The sequence below is a fragment of the Rutidosis leptorrhynchoides genome, chromosome 10 (genome assembly GCF_046630445.1).
Source record: "Rutidosis leptorrhynchoides isolate AG116_Rl617_1_P2 chromosome 10, CSIRO_AGI_Rlap_v1, whole genome shotgun sequence".
Taxonomy (NCBI): Eukaryota; Viridiplantae; Streptophyta; class Magnoliopsida; order Asterales; family Asteraceae; genus Rutidosis; species Rutidosis leptorrhynchoides.
Genome location: NC_092342.1, coordinates 28,981,229 through 29,002,518, shown reverse-complemented (window position 1 = coordinate 29,002,518; position 21,290 = coordinate 28,981,229). Strand labels below are relative to the sequence as shown.

General features: G+C 34.9%; 2 protein-coding genes across 2 annotated transcripts; both read left to right on the top strand.

Annotated features, from left to right (window-relative positions):
* Nucleotides 1–1,492: 1,492 nt before the first annotated feature.
* Nucleotides 1,493–4,914, top strand: LOC139872962 (rhodanese-like domain-containing protein 4A, chloroplastic). The gene is made up of 4 exons (XM_071860894.1): nucleotides 1,493–2,208; nucleotides 2,669–2,771; nucleotides 4,361–4,576; nucleotides 4,655–4,914. Exons 1-4 carry the CDS (start codon nucleotides 1,553–1,555, stop codon nucleotides 4,703–4,705), a joined length of 1,026 nt encoding a protein of 341 aa, XP_071716995.1. The 5' UTR covers nucleotides 1,493–1,552; the 3' UTR covers nucleotides 4,706–4,914.
* A 1,798-nt stretch (nucleotides 4,915–6,712) lies between these two features.
* LOC139873191 (ubiquitin-like-conjugating enzyme ATG10) lies at nucleotides 6,713–20,337 on the top strand. Its single transcript, XM_071861124.1, has 6 exons — nucleotides 6,713–6,832; nucleotides 7,814–8,040; nucleotides 8,135–8,194; nucleotides 9,294–9,393; nucleotides 19,888–19,985; nucleotides 20,090–20,337. Exons 2-6 carry the CDS (start codon nucleotides 7,834–7,836, stop codon nucleotides 20,279–20,281), a joined length of 657 nt encoding a protein of 218 aa, XP_071717225.1. The 5' UTR covers nucleotides 6,713–6,832; nucleotides 7,814–7,833; the 3' UTR covers nucleotides 20,282–20,337.
* Nucleotides 20,338–21,290: the final 953 nt, after the last annotated feature.

Sequence of the window (21,290 nt, the reverse complement as noted above, 5' to 3'; positions counted from 1 at the left end):
TATATATATATATATATATATATATATATATATATATATATATATACTTCTTATGTTTATAAACAAATATAGGCCTAATGTTTACAACACTCATTATATGTATATATATACTTCCCTCTTGATCCTACCACTATATATATATATATATATATATATATATATATATATATATAGGGGCATGATCAATGGGGAAGTAACCAATCGGGGGGAAGCATTTTTTTTTTTTCATTTTTTTTGGAATTTTTTTTCCGGCATCAAGATCAAACGAAAATATGAACATTTAGAAGAGACACTTCGTGATGAATGTTATTATTTAGGCGGAAAAACGTTCGACAAAAACAACATTCAAGATAATATTGTTCGTGAAGAATATGAACGTTTTTTTTCATGTTTTGTGAAGTAAAATTTAGCCCGATTTAGAGTTTAGAGTTTAGGGTTTAGGGTTTAGGGTTTGGGGTTTTGGGTTTATTCCATAACACCAAACCCTAAACCCTAAACCCTAAACTCTAAATCGGGCTAAATTTTACTTCACAAAACATGAAAAAAAACGTTCATATTCTTCACGAACAATATTATCTTGAATGTTATTTTTGTCGATCGTTTTTCCGCCTAAATAATAACATTCATCACGAAGTGTCTCTTCTAAATGTTCATATTTTCTTGTGATCTTAATGCCGGAAAAAAAAATTCAAAAAAAACGAAAAATAAATTTGCTTCCCCCCGCTTCCCCCCGATTGGTTACTTCCACATTGATCCTGCCCACACACACACACATATATATATATATATATATATATATATATATATATATATATATATATATATATATATATATATATATATATATATAATTTTTTTTTTCTTTCTCTAATTTAAACTGACAAAATCTAAAAATTTATTGAAATAATCTTAGCCACGTTAAAATACTCTAAACTCTAAACAACCTCGTTTAGTCACGTCGAGATTGGTTGTTTGTTTTTTGACACACAGATTTTTTTAATGTTTTCAGAACTGGTTCGTCGCACTTTTTTGTGTATGGGCGTTTGGATTGATTTGGAGTTCGAAGTTCGGGACGGATCTTGTTTATCATATTGCAGTTAGTTCTTGCCATTAATTACTTATAGGCGCTCAATATGCTAGTGTTATGGGTGAAAATGTGAGGTTTTAGTGATTCTAATAATTTTTTCCGTTTGTTTCATTGTGTTTGGTGTTAATTTTACAGTGTGTTGTTCTTGTTGATCATGTATGTTCAGATAATATGTGTATTATTTTCAAATGGTAGCCGATATAAATTGTTCAAATGTATCATACAAAATATGTAACACTTAATTATTCTAAATTACGAGATGGTGTATGTTTTAATTTTATTTGATTTTGAAAAATAAAAACAAAGAGAAACTATTTACTGTCATTACCATCTACTCCGTATAATAACAGCTCACTTTGGCTTGTGCTATAACGGCAAACGGTTAAAACTTCGGTAAATATCCCACTACCAATCTTATCACATCTAAAAAACATCTTCCTCTTCTTCGATTTTCATCTCTTTCTGATGGAATCTCTCTCCATTGGCATCTCATCTTCCCCAGTTTCCCCAAGAAACCCTAAATTTCACAAACTCAGAACCCCCGAATCAGTTCTCTTTAAATTCACAAGCTACAGTTTACCCCCAAATTCCGTTCATTTCACCAAGGAAACCCCAAAATCAAGCACCATTCCCCTCAAAATCAATAACCCATCTCTAAAAACCCAATCTTTATCACTCTTATTAATGGGTTTTCAGTACCCACTTTCGTCGTTTGCTTCGGAAGAAATACCCATTACACCCGTAACCCAAGATTCTAGCAAAATTAACTTGGAACAAATTTTAGTTTCAATTGATGATTTTTTCAATAGATATCCATTTTTTGTTGCTGGGGTTGTTTTTGTTTGGTTGTTTGTTATTCCTGTGACTCAAGAGTACATAAGAAAGTATAAGTTTATATCCGCCATTAATGCTTTCAAGAAGCTTAAAGATGACCCAAATGCTCAAATGTTAGATATTAGGGATAGTAAGAGTTTACGGTTTTTGAATTCGCCGAATTTGAAGATGTTCAATAAGAATGTGGTGCAGGTTGAATTTGTTGATGGGGATGATGAGGGATTTGTGAAGAAAGTGAAGGAGAGTTTTACGGATCCTGTGAATACCACTGTTTGTATACTTGACAAGTGAGTTTTTGCATAGAGTTATAGATATATGATATATTTACATTTGTTTTGCACTGTAAACTGTAGTTTTCGGCATTCTGCAAAATAAGATGGTTAATTTGCAATGACAATTTCAGAATCTTGATCACCCATTAATCTAATTCCTTGTCTATTAAAATGTTAATTGCGATAGAAGTAAATCATTGATATATGTTATAAGTAGTGAACTTAAATCTGTGTTTTTTTTTTATTATGTCCAAATGGGCTGTTTAATTGGAAGGACACTCATTTTAATCTAGGCTCAATGCATAAGTAGCAATAATTTGCGGTTAATATTTCGGTCTTGCTACATATAATGGATGTCAAAGTAAGTTTGAATTGAACTTGGGCTTGGAAATGGAGTACCAAAATGGTTTTGTTATGTATATATGGTGAATTGATCTGTTTTTGATTCGTTCGTTTTGTTTTGTTTGCAAGGTAGTTTTGATGGTGATTCTATGAAGGTAGCTGAGTTATTGTTCAAAAATGGGTTCAAAGAGGCTTATGCTATCAGAGGTGGGGTTAGAGGCACCAACGGGTGGCTGGTACCTTTCATTGTTTCTCTGAATAATTCTAATTTCATAAACGTATAACATCTTGATTGGAACTGATATGAAATGCTCAATATTTTGTATGCGAAAAGAATTTGATCCCTGTTGGATTTAGATTTAGTGAACACTGAACACTCATGTGAAGACTAGAATTATAGTTATCTCATCCCAAGTTAGCATATTTATCACATCTGAAATTTTATAGGTTTTAGTCTTTCGTTGACATATGTGCAATAAACATCCCATGAAAAGTTATTTTTGGCCGGAAAACACTTAACTCCATAGGCACGGACCCGTTAAAGGGGTGTCCGTGAATGTTCAATGAAGCTACTTAAGCTGTTTTAGCGTACAGGCTGGGACCCACTGCATTTTTATTATTGGACTATTTGTTTTGTGGATTGTACATTTTTATATTTTTGTGGGTATATTTGTAGGTATTGTTTAGTGAAAGATAGGTAGTGTTTAGTTATAGTTTAGTGAAAGGGAGTGATGCTGATGTGAAGGAGAGAAGTTCACTGAAAGGGGTTAAGGATAGGGAGTGGTCTAAAGTAAAAGGGATCTGATCCGTACACCACCATTTTTAGCCATACACCACTAAATATGCATCAGAGTGTTGTACAATACAATACTTAAAAGCACATTTGGTTGTGTATGGCCAAAAAGTGGTGGTGTACAGATCATCACCCCTATTTATTTTTTTTGTTAGAGTTAGTTCAAACATCCATGAAAACTACAACATTTTCCATTCTGGGATATTCCATGAAAACTACACTTTTTTTATATTCGTAACGTATACTAGTTATAAAGCTAAAGTCAGCTGTTTGTCGAGTGTTATGTTAGCAAGGCGATGTTGGTGATTTGGGTGCACAAGAGTTCCCTATTTATTTGGGATTATAACTTTGGTTAGACGTTTAATCAGTAGTCACTTTCCTTTAAATACATATATACTGTTAAGTCCGTGTGGGATATCCTATGGGAACTACCACATTTTCCTTCCCTTTTTATGCTACATATGAATCTGAATTTATCTACCTGCAGATAACATTATGAAACTATGATTATATTCAGGGGCGATTGTAGGCCATTAGGGGTGGGGTTCTATGACTCTACTAGTGTGAAAAACATTTATACAATGTATACTTCAAATTGTATAGGACACCACTAAATTTCACTACGGGACCCTATATATTTTTAAAATTTATTATTTTTTTAGGTAAATGACCACTAAAGTACCCTTCAACTATATTTAGCTTTGAAATTTTTTTTGGGACCCCATAAGGCTTTCATTATAGATTCGCCATTGATTATATTGATCATCAATATGAAGATATTATATTAATTAGGTCCACAAATTTTGATGTTGTGGTAATTGCCCTATTTGACTGAAAGTCATGCTCTTAGGATTAATAAAATATCCTCTGGCGGCCCCTCACTGACCTGTCCCATGGCCAAGTCATGCTCTTAGGATGGTAATGGTTATGGGAGAAATGTAACTGCAATAACATACATCCAACATTACTTCATCATTCATACCAAACTTCATGGTTTTCCATTATAATTTACGCCTCCAATTTTGTTTACAGGAAATACAAGAAACACTTCTGCCGCCATCTGTACACATTTACCCCAAAAGAAAAGGTCAAAAGTCAACACAAGGAAACACGAATGGAGCAATCAAGCAACAAAGTGAAGTAAAAAACGAGACAGATTCCGTGATAGCAGAAAGCAAGCAAACGAACAACGGATATGTCAACACATCTACAGAACCAAATACAAGATCATCATCTCCATACCCAATGGTAAGATTATATATTTTTTAGTCAACTAAATAACAGAACATGGAGAAGCTAACTAACAATGCATTAATTTTGATGCAGTATCCTGATATGAAACCACCATCTTCTCCAACTCCATCAAAGCCTCAATAGTGACTCATTTTGTACTAAATGAGTCAACTCAATAGCATCTTTCTCTACATTAAACCGTGATATCGGAAGCTCTTTTGAGTCTTTTTAGGCTCACTATTGCTTGTGGTCCTGTTAGAAGTAAAAAAAGTAGAGGACTTGTGTAAAAATTCTACGAGTGATGACAATGTGATTTTTTGGGACATACAGTAGGTTGGTCTTCAACCCATGATCATGACTTTTTTTTTTTTTTTTAGAACGGCTTGTTAGTGGTTAGACTCGACTCACACGTTTCCACGAGGAACCCCCTGGCCCATAAACCCTTCCGAAGAGCGGGCGGAATCCAGAAGTAAACCCCCTGTGTGGGATTCGAACCTAAGACCTCCCGGAGGCTCAGGCCCTAGCACCTGGTACCGTTGAAGCAATGCTACATTGGTATGATCATGACTTTTGCCATTCAAATGATATTATTTTGATGACATTTGTTGATACTACATATGAACTTAGTCTATATCAGCTGTAGTTGTTTAGTAAGTTTTAACCTAACTTGCAAGATTGTATCACAGCGTTTACTTGTAATTTCAGTGATAGTAAACAAGATAGTTCAAAATTCATAAAAATGTCTAGAATCCTTCTGAACATGTCACGGTTAAACACGCCTAAATCTTGTGAACTCGTGTCAAAACAAATGATTGAAATTCATGCTGCAAATGACTTGGCTAGATTCAAAGTATGATGAAGCTCGATTGAGTTGAGGCTCGTGTTTACAGTTTAAGCACAAAGATAGTCCGAAACACACAACCGGTGATTCAGCCAAGTCACATGAACTCAAAAGTCAAAACTCAAATGTAGTATTTATTTATATATTATATTTATATTATACTATAGTATAGGGATTATAAATATAACAATAATAATTTATGTGTATAGTGAAAGACTCATTTAGACTCGCGAGCTTGTTCGATGTAAATATAAGAAGTTCAAGCTCGTTTATTAAACGATCTTCAAAATATGTTCAAGTTCGGGCTCGTGCTCGGTCTCAGAGTCGTTTAAGCTCGACTCGAATAGAGGTCTTAGCTGGTTGAGCTCGAATACCTAGCGAGTAACTCGTAAATGCAATATAATTCTAAATTTTACACATTGTACCCTCTAATTAACAAATTAACTAATCGACAAACGTTATGAATAGTAATCAGGGGCATTTTCGACTTTTCACCTTTTTTTTATATTTATTTTTAACTAAATTTCATTTTACCAACAAAGCCTCCAAACTTTTTTGAAAAATTCAAATCGACCCTCAAACAGGGGGATAAAGTGTCAAATAACAATTTTCATAAAAAATTTTAAATAAACTCCACTCAAATATTCAACGAGTCATATCTTCTCGCTCGCAACGAGTTAAATTTTTTCGACACTATCGTTAAACTCGAAATAATTTTAGGAACACAATGTCACTAGCTATACGCAAAACGGACGCTTTTTAAAAAACGCTAAATATTTGGGGTACTTTTCATACACGTTGATTTTGCGTTAAATTTTTAAAAGCCGACAATTTCATAGCGAAACGCCGAGATGCACATATATTGTTAATTTAAAATAATATTTAAATTTCTCACTGGTTATACCTTTTAGTTCGACTCGAGTTGCGCTTTAACGACATCATCGTTAGCCACAAAATAATTTTACTAAACGCAATAAAATACATTGAAAACCGAACCCCCGGCGCGAAGCGAGGGTTCGATAACTAGTTATCTTAGATTTACAAAATCAGTCTCTATAAATAGCATTAAAAGAACCCAACCTTATGTCGAGTTTGCTGCCTAGCATTTATTCCCATAATGGTACGATTACGATTACGATTACGTTTAATTTTTTCTAAATAATAAGTTAAGTTAAGGATAGATATGTATGTACTTAAAAGTCAGAGGGTAGAAAATGTAATTTATTTGTGACTGCTTGCTCTGTACTTCCGTCGAATACTGGGTTGGGTCAAAACTCGAAAGCGACATTATATAGTTTTACAATCTTTACCCCACCCTCATCGTCTTTGGCTCAATTACACAAATTCACGGTTTTGAATCATAATCTTTGATCAAACCACAATTATTTTATCATCCGTTCGTTGATTTATACAAGCTATTGTGATTTCAGGTTGCTTTCCTTTTTTTTTTTTCTTCATTTATTGAATTCGATTGTTTAATACAGTTCATATATACTCTAATTTATTGTTAGTTTTGCATACCGGGTAGCCCCAATTAGGGCACGTTGAAACTTGAAATCATGACTGTTTGATACTCCGTGGTTTTTTGTTTGTTTCTCTTACTAATGATATCATAAAGACGGCTAAATCCTCTGAACCCGTGCCTAACTGTAATTCAAGCTCGAGATCGGGGTTGAGCTCGAGCTTATGCTCGTTTAAGCTTGAATCGAATAGAGTTTTCCGCTAGTTCAGATCGAGTAGCTTGATTCATTTAAATAATGCAGTATAAATTAAAAAATTTACACATCTGGTTCAAGTACAATAACTCACACTCTGGCTCAAGTACACAAATTCACAGTTTCGGATCATAATCTTTGATCTAACCACAACATTCGAAGCATCCATTCTTTGAATAATAATACAAACTATTGTGATTTCAGCTTGCTTTCCTTGTTTATCTTCATTTATTTGATTTGATTGTTTAATATAATTTATACTCCCTTATTAATAGTATGAGGCAAATATAATGTATTGCCTTGTAAGTCCTGTTTAGCCTTATAGCTGCTTGCTAGAGGCTTTTTTTTTTTTTTTTTTTTTTTTTTTTTTTTTTTTTTTTTTTTAGTTTAATATTCGTTTGATGTTAAAAAAATTTGATAGTTTTGCAAACTGGATAGCCCCAATTATTGCATGTTGAATTTTTGACTGTGTGGTTTCTTGTTTGTTTCACTTAATAATGATATAATAAAGATTCTACTGCCTAGAGTGTTTTTGGTTTCTTGTTTGTTGCATTTTTTGCATATCAAAACACATCTTGTTGTTTTCTGGTACTACTGCATTTTAGGGCAAATAAGTTAAGTAGTTGAAAACCTTATATAGTAACTGTAATATATATAATTCTGTTAAATATCTGAAGTTTCAAACTTTGTTACCAGTGTGATTTCTTCAAGGTGCAATGGTTTTCGACAAAGAAACTTGCAGTGGAAGTCTTTCATCAAGCGATTTCCGTATTGCTGCTAACGCATTTGCTGAGAAGTGGAACAAGTTCAATTCTGGTTTTCCAGATTGGCTGTGGATTGATTGCTCAAACAGATTAGGTTTCGTAGCTCGTAGCGATGGTTATTTGTCGATACAAAACGTTATTCTACAGACACCTTTCAAGGTTTGACGTTCGTAACTTTCCATTAAAATGCCATACTTAGACATAAGATATGTTGGTCTAATGCGACATGAGTAACGTCTATTGTGTTGTGCAGGAAGAGCGTGATGAAGGCACGTCGGATGATATTGAAGAACCTTTTGATGATGCCACTTTGGTATGCATACTTTCCCTGCTTATAATACTATTATCATAATTAATCAAATGTTAATGTTAAGTAGCACCTAGTCTTTGTGTCGATGAAAATAGCCAAACATGTTACTCCGTATTACTTATTAGAAGTTTAAAATCGGTTTCAAATAGAAATGTTGCATGTTTCATGATGATAAGGTTGTCATGTCGAAGGAAAAGCGTATAATTACACAACATGATTTGGTGATGGATACAAGTAAAGCTATGGTTGCGATCCCTAATATGTCTCATTTTGAGGGGTTGTTTGGTGACCCTAAATTCAGTCAAGGGTACACCTTACTTAAATGGATGGCTTAGGCCATTACTATTTCTAAGCTTTATTCTTGTATAGATATGAAACATATATGTGTGATTGTAGTAGTTTAAATATGCTCTTTTAGTTGGAAATGAAACTTAGAATCAGGCCAAGTACCTATGAAGGAAAGATACTCTACAAATCAACAAATTGGGAAGAGACAAAATGGAGCAAAAAGTGGTCCAAGTGGTCCCAACTGATTTTGTATGTTTGTTAGGGAACAACTTTCTTACATTGTATGTTTGTTAGGAAACAACTCTTTAATTTTCAGCTTTTGTTTTATTTTGTCTAGAGTATAGAAGGTTCTAGAGCTCTGACTCCTCTATAAAAGTGAGGTTACTGTAATGTGAAAGGCAGTTTTTGATAAATATATATTCTAATGGAGTCAAGTTCTATTTATCCTAAATCTTCATTTTCCTTTATTATAGGCCTTATGATCTTGGTGGTTTGAAGTGTTTCCTTTATCTTTAATCTTAGTAGATTAACATCCTTTAGAGATTAAAGTGGTGGATTCCTATCTTTATTTACTGTTTTTCTTCCTAAAACTCAGCAAGTTCTACCATCTGTTTTTGTGGTGTGTTACTATTAACTTACTAGATCTGCCTTGTTTAAAATATGTTTTATAATTGATTTCACATCACATGAGACCGAGATAATAATATAATAATAGCTCTGTGATATGGATCTTGGTTACAGTTTATTTTAGATTTATTGCTACCTTAAACCAGAGGTGACTGATAAATGTGATTGTGTATAATGAATTTGCAAGGTTGAGAGCAATGATGAAGATGGTCATGAGTATGAATTCCATATTGTATACAGCCCTTGTTACAGAGTGCCGGTGCTCTACTTTCGCGCACATAATAATGGTACGTTGATCCTCTCCCTACTATAACTAACCATGCCCGAGGTTTATTTTTATTTTCCAAGTAAGACCCATAATAATAAAATAATATAATTATATCAAAAGAAAATACAGAAACATGATATAAACAGAGACAAGAGCACACAAACAATCTATACGTGATTGTTGCTACTCAACCAGTGAATATTTTAAAACAATTAAGTTAGATTCATCATATCATATACTAATATAATACTATATTAATATAAATATCAAATATTATTAGTAAGTTATCACCACAAGAAGAAAATCATATCATTTCTACTCGCATCCTATGCGTTGCCAATTTCTTCGCCTCCACAAGTATTCACCAAATAAGTGCATAGAGTGGAAATTCTACTGAGCGAGTATTGTAGTCGTGCCCATGTCCGTTTTTTATCAAACCTGTTTTGCAAGTGTCTCACTAACTATTCTTAACTATGTCTCTTTGAGCACTCATTCCATTCCAACCTTTTGGTATATGAGACTCAATCTCGCGATAAAGCAGGTCGCATTTACCTTTTATAGCTGTGTGCTGTGTTTTTTGATGTTAATCAATTTCTGATTGTCCTTTTCTTTTCTCATCGATTTGTGTGCTTTTTCCAGTTTGATCTCTATCTCTTTCTTCACATCTTTCATTATATTCAGATTTAAGGCTAATCATGTGAGGCAACATCATTGCTATCACATCCAACTATTAATTCATAAACCCCCAAAATTCGTTGTTCAATTGCTTCTATTTATGTATTTGCAGCTCATAACCTCAGAATGAGACATGTTGTTGTTTTTCCCGTACTTACAGTACATGGACGAAGAAATCACGTATAACAAATACAAACGGATGATCAACTTTAACTGGCCATAAATATTCTCTGTTCAACAACGCAGTTAAATATATTGTGGTAACTACAGGTCTCCCCTCATCGATCTACTTAAACTCGAGCCAACTTTTGTGGTCCCCTTTCAATGGAACTTTGTCGACATTTGGAGACTATGATTTTATCTACCACATTCATTTTCTTGTTTGCATGTTCTTTCATAGATTTGTGTTTTGTTTCCAATTTGATATTTGTGCATCTTTTCACACCCTTCATATTTTTGTAGTAGCCAATTCTCAAAGCCTTTTCGTTATATAAATTTACCAAAGATATTATTAGTTTCTTTCTCTTGTTTCAGTTTCTTTTGTTCTAGCTCATTTACTTTTTGACGTGCATTGGCCAAATGAAGTATTCAAAGCACAACTTAAAGATCTGGAAAATAAATAAAAGAGTTTGACAACCCAACTAGAAAGATTCAAAAGCATTACTAAAAAGAAACTTTTAACTGAGTTAGGAGAAAAGAATAAGGAGTTAGAAGACATGAGCACGAAACTTAATGCAAGTGAAGAGAAAGTAAAAGAACTAAAACAAAATAAACTGAAACGAGAGGAAGAAGCTAATGGTTTTGACCAATTGAAACAAGAACTTGAGAATAAGGTTCAAGTATGTAAACAAGAACCTTTCAAGTAGATCTCCCGTTTATCTAAAATTTTGGAAACTGAAGACAAAATAAAAAATAACTCTTGTCATATCGAAAAAAAAGTGATTACAAGTTATCAGAACGTGCTCTGAACGTGGAGTGTTATACTATGTAGACGAAATAATCCAACAAGATACTATTATGCTTTCTCACGAGACATTTAATAGGAAAACTTGGTTAATGCATAGAAGGTTAGGCTACCCATGTCCAAGTTGTTTACATCTTCTATTTCCAAAATGATTTCCACCAAATACAGTATGAACTTGTAATGGTGTATCATATGGGTTACACACATAAAAGCATCATTTTTATATGGAGGAAGCACTTAAAATGCAAAAGAAATAGCAGCAACAACACTTTTTATTAAACGGCTGCGCAGCGTTCTCCGATCATAACAGGCCGCCCAGCGTGATGTTTAAGCCCTGAAGGCAGCTTCTATGTTTAAGCCCTTAAATGAGCACGTGAGCAACACACATCCCATGTCAGCGCCAAGCTCAAGTCGGTCATGCATACTTCTCACAAATTAATTATTCATCATTTGACACGTGTACCCGAATATCACGGAGGATCTATGCCTATAAATAGACAACCGGGTCACCACATTACATCATTCAGTACAGAGAACACACACTCTCTCTCTCTCTCTCTCTCTCTCTATCTCTCTCTCACTCACAATACTTTCTAATTCTAGAACCTCACCGCTTAGCAATACCACGCTAGATGGACCAATTCACAGTTTTGTCCCGAAAAATTGATAAGGCCACCACACGGAGAACTCATCCGTGATTCGGGTCTTCGGAGTTTTATCCCGAGGGCAAACTTCAATCTACAACATATCTCACCACGTTGAGCAGTTCTAGTATTGTTCTGGTGTATATTAGCCGCTAGCCGAACAAATAGTACCAACGTATGTATGGGATCATTCGTTTCAAGGAACATCAAAAACACTAAGAACACAAAGGCAAACGACACGTCTTCGACACGTGTCCCACTAGAACCAATTAATGAACCCCTCATTGAGAATATACCACCTAATATAATCACCTTAGAAGAAGTGTCAGTTGAAGAGGACGAACATGTGAATGCTGAAGTGTCACAAGAACATGTAAATGAAACAACTACACGTCTCAAGAAGTCATCAATAGAAATTCCAAAAGGACGACTTCTTGAGACGTGTCGTTGTTTCATTTACATGTTCTTCTGATATTTCAGCATTCACATAATCATCCTCCTCAACTGACACTTCTTTTAAAGTGAGCCTATTAGGTGGTATATTCTCAACGAGGGTTCTTTGATTGGTTCTAGTGGGACACGTGTGGAAGACGTGTCGTTTGCCGTTGTGTTCTTAGTGTTTTTGATGTTCTTTGAAACGGATGGTGCCATATGTTAGTACTATTTTCCGGCTAGCGGCTAATATATACCAGTATGGTATTAGAACTGCTCAACGTGGTGGGATGTATTGTCGATTGATGTTTGCCCTCGTGATAAATCCCTGCAGACTCGAATCACGGACGAGTTCTCAGTGGGGTGGACTTATCAATCTTCCGGGACCAAACTGTGAATTTGTCCGTCTGGCGTAGTGTTGCTAAGCGGTGAAGTTCTAGAGTGAGAATGTATCGTGTGAGAGAGAAAGTGTGTTCTCAGCACGGGCATCTTCAACAGATTTTTTCAACAGCTCATTTTCTTTCAACAAGGACTCCTCCTCTATCCTTAGCTCAACACTCATACCCTCAAAGCTTCTTCCTTTTAATGAACGAGCTCAGTAGCTGTAGACAATCGCTTTTGCAAATCCTGTACTTGAAGTTCATAGCTTTTCAACCTTTTCGAATTTTCTGTAGCTTGAGCAACTAAAAATCCATGAGCTTGTTGCATTTTCAAGCTATGAAGCACATGTTGGGTGTGCAACACCAGAGAAGCAACAGTTGATTGCAAGCTTTCATTTATTGATAAGCTTGAGAGTGAGGAAGAAATATCAGCAACAAAGTTCATCTGCACAAGGCATCATAAATTTAAAACAAACGAAACAACAAATTATAATGAAAGCATGTATGTATTACACAATTATTACCTTCAGCAAATCCAAAATTTATCAGATTTATTGAGAGGATCTTCAATAAAGGATCGCATAGCGTCTAGCGGTACGGAAGGAGAAGGAATTGAAGAAGAAGAAAGTGAGTAGTGGTTGGACTAGTAGAAGTGTGTGGTGGAGAAAAGGGAGTCCTTTCACAGTCAGTTTCTCTGTTATCCTCATCATCTTCAAAATCATCATCATCTTTATCGTCAACAGAAGGTTCATCATCTTAAAGCACAATTCCTGGTCAAGGAATGAAAAATAAGCATGAAAACTGGAAAACAGAAAATCGAATAAAACATAGTGCAAAATAGCAGATTACATACTTCTAGCTTTTTTGGAAGGACCTAATGAATCTTCTGGGCGCTTGCCTTCTCTTTTCAACCGTTTAAATGTTTTCTTTGATGGTGGAGTAGGAGTGGAGTTCAAAATCTCAATGTCAGGGGGTTAACCAGAGCCACCGTCATCCGTGTTCCGTTCTGGAGTTTTCTGTGATTTCTTAAGATTAGCCAACGTTATTCTCTCTGCCTTAATTTCCTCTGCAGTTTTTGGGCACTCAACGACTTCAATATCGTCAAAATCACGAGTAGTGAAAGTTTTGATAACCTTCATTTCTTCTTCTGCATAAACATTACAAGAAAAAGCAACAAGAAACATATGTAAGCAAGAATATTAGTTATATTGGGGATTTTAATGCACATCAGATTAACAAAAGAAGCCTACCATGGCCGTTCAAATGAAGTACCGGCACCGTAGTAGCTAACCAGTCGCTACTGACGCCGCAGAGCACCAAAATAGCCTCCATATCAATAAAGGATCTTTGGGGGAGTTTTAAGTTACTAAGGGATTCCACCAACTTATTCCTTTTCTTACTCAAAGTGATAGCTTTGCTGGCATGTATCTTAACTTTCGACCAACTACGAGCAACAGACCATTTAGCCCCAATAATTTTATTATCAACAAAAAAGAAAGGTTCCTTCCAGTCTTTCAAAGATGACTCTTTGTCACCAACAAAATTCCTACCTTTCTTACAATCGAATGCATACCAGCACTTACTAACACTACGTATGCGAAAAAGAGCATGGAAAATATTCACGCTAGGAACCTTATTTTGGCAATTAAAATACATTTCAAACAAAATAATTTTTTGGAGACCAAAAGGGTGAATTTGGCTTAAACACACTTCATAGTGTGCAAGAACATTTAAAAGAAAGGGAGAAAGGGGAATGCGAAGGTTACCTACAGTTATTTGTATTTATACAAGGTCATCTTTTCGGTTCGGGGTTTATTTGCCCTATCAGAGGGTGAGGGAATGGAAGGATGAAATCGACGAAGGTTTTTAAATGATAGACAGAGGTTATCACGGTCTGGTTGCGTCATTGAACTACAAATGGTGCTGACGTCCTGACCATCCTTCCTAGCCGACGTACTTGCAGATTCGGTCATGGTAGAAATTTTTAAACAAAAGACGTGGAAGAGTAAGAAAAACACCAACCTTACAGATGTGCAATTGGTAAACCCTAAAAATGCTTGTGAAAAATGATCCTTCGAAGAAATTGAAGAGGTGGAAAAAGAGAACTGAATGAATAAACGAAGTATTTATGGGCAAAATAAAAATTGAAGGAGGGTATGATGGGGACACGTGTATGGTTAAGATCAGTTGTGAAGATCAATTCGAGATTCAAAATAATTTTAATTTAAAAATAGAAAGAGCAAAAAGGGGGGAAATCATTGACAAAATTCATTATTTGAGGTCACATCATCTCAGTGAACAGACGGTTAGAATTATGTTCCTAAGGAAGAAGGCATTCCTTATCTTTTATATAACTTAATGACTTTATTTTCACAAAATAAAGACATTAAACTGGGGTGACTTAATGGTGTATCTTATGGGTTACACGCATAAAAACATCATTTTTATACGGAAGAAGCACTTAAAATGCACAAGAAATAGCAACAACAACAATTTTTATTAAACAGCCACTCAGCGTTCTCCGATCATAACAGGCCGCCCAACGTCATGCGTAAGCCCTGAAGGCAGCTTCCATGCTTAAGCCCTTAAATGAGCACGTGAGCAGCAAACATGCCACGTAGTGCCAAGCTCAAGTCGGTCACGCATACTTCGCACAAGTTAATCAATCATCATTTGACACGTGTATCCGAATATCACGGAGGATCGGTACCTATAAATAGACCCCTGGGTCACCACATTACATCATTCAGTAACTTGTGACAGAGAACACACTTTCTCTCTCACAGAGTACTTTCTCACTCTAGAACTTCACCGCTTAGCAACATCACGCTAGACGGACCAATTCACAGTTTGGTCCAGGAAGATTGATAAGGCCACCCCACGGAGAACTCGTCCGTGATCCGGGTCTGCAGGGATTTATCCCGAGAGCAAACATCAATCGACAATATATCACACCACGCTGAGCAGGTTCTAGTATTGTACTGATGTCTATTTGCCGCTAGCCGGGAAATAGTACCAATAACTTGCGAAACATGTATTTTGGCGAAAAACCACAAAAGCACATTTAAATAAGTAACACCAAAAAGGTACCCCCTTTCATTATTCATCCGAATAATGGAAAACAACAAAAGTTAACAGGGGACAAAACTTTCAATATTTCCTAATGTTTATCGATGGCCGCATACGTATGAGTTTTACTTATTTTCTAACAAACAAATCAGAAATTTTCGGAATAATTCTCTTTGTTTTATACTATGATTCAGACTCAATTGAAAAGTAACATACAAATTATGTGATCTGATAATGGAGAGAATTTGTAAACACATCTATGAAACAATTTTGTCAAGAAAAAGTGTTAATTTATTAAACATCGTGTGCAAATACCCCAAAACAAAATGGGGTAGCTTAACGGAAAAGTTGTATACTTTTAGAAACGGCCCGTTTTTGTTGATTGAATCTAATGTTTTGAGATCCTTTTGGTCAGAAGTCCTAGCCACAACTACTTATCATATAAATAGGTTTCCGACTAGAGAAAAACTCTTCAAATCCCTCTTCAAGCATTATCCGAATTTCATGAACCCCCTTTTAAACTTACACTTAGAATTCGAGTATTTGGATGTTCTGTCTTTGTGCATTTACCAACAACTGAATGGACCAAATTGGACCCTTGTGCCGAAAAATGTGTAGTCGTTGATTATGGCATTAACCAAAACAGGTACATGAGTTATAGTCCTTGAAGAAAGCACATGTTCACTACCATGGAGTGTGACTTCATAGAAAGTGAATATTTCTATACACCCAACATACAAGTCAGGGGAAGAGAGAATAAGATAATATGATGACATTGTGAGTTGACTGGAAATAATTATTTCATCGAAGTACAATTACAGTACTAAGTGGTCAACAATTGCTGAGCATGAAACTCAAATACAAATGAACCACAAAGTTCAAGTCAGAAATCAACTCAACAAGATAATCTAGACGAACCACAAAATTCAAGTCATAAATCAACTCAGCAACGAGAAGAAAATTTAAGTTAAGTTGAAGAAAGTCAAAATGAATCAACTGAAGGGTATGTCTTACCTCTAAAGACGAATGCTACACGAGAAAGGTGTAAAATATTTATTCAAGAATAGAAGCCAGTTGATGTCGTTGGGTGGTAACGATAAAACAAAAACCGGACCGTACAACTGTAAGATACAAAGGTCGGCTAGTTGTCAAGGGATACAACTATACATATGTGATTGACTACTTAGAAACCTTCTCACATGTGGCAAAAATTAACACGATCAGAGTGCTTTTTTCCGTCGCTGGAAACGAAGATTTACCTCTTCACCAATTCAACGTGAAAAATGCTTTTCTACAAGGCGATCTGTCTATATGGAAGCTGCCCTTGAATTTGCGGGAAGTTAGTCGCCTTAAAAAAATCTCTATACGGGTTAAAACAATCCTCCCGGGCATGGTTTGAAAATTTTATTTTAATTACATAAAACTACGACTATAAACAAAATAATTGAGATCATACATTCTCAAAAAACAAAACCAATTAATAAATTGCTTGATTATTTAAGTCGATGACATGATAAACATGGGAAATGACTAAAATGAATTTTTGAGCTTAAAAACAAATTTATTAAATGAATTTGAAATGAAAGATTTGGAGATACTTAAATATTTCTTCGGGATTGAAGTTTTTTTTACAGCGATTGGGATTACCCGAGGGGACTAAACCACCCGTTGCGATCATTTCCCGTTTCAACTATGCCGATGCAACCATAATAACCCCGCTCCCATCGCTGCCCGGGAGGAATCCTTGAAACCGATCCAAAGGCACGACCAAGTAAAACCCCCTCCCCTTTACCCACCCACCCACCCACCCACACGATATTGGAAAGGTGTAATGGGTGGATACTTATAGCAAAGATGAAATTGTGTTTTTAATATGTAGTCAACGCCCAACGGGGGTCGAACTTCTGACCTCTCCTAAAGGAGGCAGACCACCAACCGATTTTACCTTCTCAACAAAGAATCTTTATATGTCAAAAGAAATATGTTCTTGATTTACTTGCTCTAACATGGATGACTGACTGCAAACCGGCTGAGACCCGTGTGATCCCAAACTAGAAGTTGTTTATAGAAGAAGGTGAGCTTGCAGATCGAGAGCAATATCTAAAGATCGTTGGAAAACTGATTTACCTTTCTCATACACTCATATACCATATGTAGTTGGAGTAGTCAGTCAATTTATGCATCAACCTTAACAAGTATATCATATGGAAGCTGTTTAGAGAGTTATGAGATACCTCGAGGGAACAACTAAACATGGAGTTTTGTTGAAGAACAATGGTCACCTTGAAACCATATACAGTTGCATGCTTGCAGGCTGGAAAGGTGAAAACACAGATAGAAAATCTACATTAGGAATTAGGATAGCAAACACATATCAAAAGCACTATGGATTCGAAAGCCAACACATATCAAATTTCCACCAGAAGACAACAACAGCATAATGTGAGACAATGATGCAACAATCAAGATTTTATTTCAGAAAACTCAATTCAACATGAGCGTACAAAGCGTGTTGAAATAGACATTCATCAATGAGAAGCTTGAAGCAATTAATCTCTCAATACCAGACCAGCTACGAACATCCTCACAAAATCAATAAACTGAAGACTCTTCAAAGAAGTTTTTGACAAGTTGAATGTACGAAATCTCACTATTCAACTTGAGGGAGAGTGTTAGAAAGTAAACATGGGGCAAACAACTAGTTCCCAAACTTGCGAAGAATCAGATCCTTTCCGTAAAGTATAAAGGCTCCTTACAGGCTACTTTTCAAACTTACGAAGAATCAGATTATTTCCATAAAGTATAAAGGCTCCTTACCTTTAATAGCATGTTACTGTTATGTTTCAATTGTACAAGTACTTAAGTAGATTAGCATCTTTATTGTTAACAAGTCAGTTTTCAGTGAATAAAAAAATCAACACTTTAATTTCAGGTTCAAGTTCTAACTTTTCTCAACTATCTTTTAAATGGCTTGGGATGGGATTTTCGTTTACATCATATCCGACTAATTAGACAGTTTTAGGTGAAACAGGACGGGCTAGTCATCCGCAATGGCTGCCGCAACTGCTGGTTGCAAGATGGACTGGTTTGCAGTTTATATAACACGACAAAATATTCAGGTCGAGAAGGTCGTGTTGGTTGACCCACAAACACATAATTGTCCGTTTTTGATAATTACTTAGTAACATTCATATTATATTAATAAATTATATTAATAAATATACATAGTGGTAGGATCAAGAGGGAAGTAACCAATCGGGGGGAAGGGGGGGAAGCAAAAACTTTTTTTTTTTTTTCGTTTTTTGAAAAAACTTTGTTCACGAACATTATAGATTGGATGGAAATATGAACATTCAGTAGAGACACTTTGTGATAAATGTTTTTAGTTTGGCGGAAAAACGCTCGAAGAAGTAATATATAACAATTATCGTGTTTTTCGAGCGTATGTTGAGGTTTTAGCTTTTAGGGTTTAGATATTAGGGTTTATAGGGTTTAGATATTAGGGTTTAGAAATTTAGGGTTTAGGGTTTAGATTTAGGATTTAGATTGAGTTTTTAACATGAACGGTTTAGAGTTTAGGGTTTAGGGTTTAGGGTTTGGTGTTTTGAGTTTATGGAATAAACCCAAACACAAAACCCTAAACCCTAAACTCTAAATCGGGCTAAATTTTACTTCACAAAACATGAAGAAAAAAAACGTTCATATTCTTCACGAACAATATTATCTTGAATGTTATTTTTGTCGATCGTTTTCCCGCCTAAATAATAACATTCATCACGAAGTGTCTCTTCTAAATGTTCATATTTGTCTCTTCTAAATGTTCATATTTTCGTGTGATCTTGATGCCGGAAAAAAAATTCCAAAAAAAAACGGAATTTTTTTTTTTTTTGCTTCCCCCCGCTTGGTTACTTTCCCATTGATCCTGACCCAATATACATATACATAATACAGTAATCTAAATCTTCGAATAAATTTCTGTAGGAAGTTGTATTTACTCGAACTACACTTCAGACAACTCTGAGCCCGTTAGATCAGTTCAACCCGTTTCCTTTTAAGCTCCTTTTTTATTTCTTACTTAACGAATTTAAAATGAAACATATCCCACATTGGCCCAATAATACTTCAATGGGTCAGATGTTCACCTCTACTTACACAGTTACACATGCGATATGTGTCTTAAAATGTAGTCTCATAATCGGTTCCTTATTGTGAACGCCTTTGCTATTTTTATGTTTCAGGAATCTGATTTGTAGGATGTGTTGTAATTTCTTTGTTCCTGTGTATATTCAAAATAAATTTCACTTTCGGTATTTAGAGATATCGATAACTGATGCTTGTCGAGTTTGTAGAAGGACAACCTTTGAACCTAGATCAAATTGAGAAGAATCTTCCAACCAAGTCATCCAAGGTGTTGATAGAATCTAAATGGACCTTCATAACTCTACAAGTAAGTTCTGTACATGGTGTCTAACGTATATAAAATACAGTACTAATTTCCATTATAAATGTTGATTGATTAGAGGTTTTGTGGTTTAATTTTCTTAAATGTAGGAGCACCCTTACCTGGATAGACCATGGTACACGCTACACCCATGTGGGACGAGCGACTGGATGAAGCTACTTGGGGCTACTGATAACTCAACTGAAGGTGGAATCGACCAATATTTAGTATCGTGGTTTTCAGTTGTTGGACAAGTATTTGGTCTGGAATTACCCTTTGAAATGTTTAAAAGGAGCAGTTAACCATTTTATGCAGCCATAGGCAATTATAACTCTTAGGGCCTAGTTACTTTTTTTTTTTCTTTCTCTCATCAAGTCCTATATTTACATAGATGACATTTTTGTAGCTTTATGGGCTCTTCAAATCTTGTTGAAGACCCTTTTTTTCTGTTTTTTCGCCGAAAAAAGAAAGATGATACAGATTGTTTACTTTTTGTACTTAATAAATTGACTGAATGATAATATATAAATGACCATTGATGTTTTAGCAGAGGGGTATAAAATACTATTAAATTTTATAAGGAAATACTATTAAATACGATACAATTTTACACAAGATATTTATTTATTTATAGAATGGATATACTTAAACCTTGCTACAACACTTATAGGCAGTGTACCTAATCGTACTGTAGTGTAGTTTTTAGTAAGTCCGGTTCGTTTCACAGGGAAAATCTTTAAACAAAGCTTAACGCTATATTAGTTTACTTTTATAAAAATACAAATATATATATAAGTAATATTATTATTATAAAGGGGGGTTTTTTACCGTTTAATGACCGGTTTGTCGATTTTAAAACTTTAGTCGCAGTTAAAACCAAATGTAAAATAATAAATAAATACAAGACTTAATTTAAAGCGTAAAGTAAATAACGATAATGAAATTGCGAATAATAAAAGTGCGATAAAATAAACTTGCGATAATTAAAAAGTACGATAATTAAAAGTGCAATTAAATACAATAACAATAAAAATGCGATAATTAGAAGTGCAATTAAATATAAAATAAAGGAAATTAAATATGAAATAAAAGAATTATGCTTATTTAAACTTCCGTAACCATGATGTTTGACGTGTTGATTTTAGTTTTATGCCCATGGGTTAATTGTCCTTTATCCTGGATTATTTAATATGTCCGTCTGGTTTTTGTCCATAACAGTCCATCAGTCATAAATATAAAGTGCGAGTGTCCTCGTCAAATTATCCTTATACCCGAAGTTAAATATTCCAACTAATTGGGGACTTAAACTGT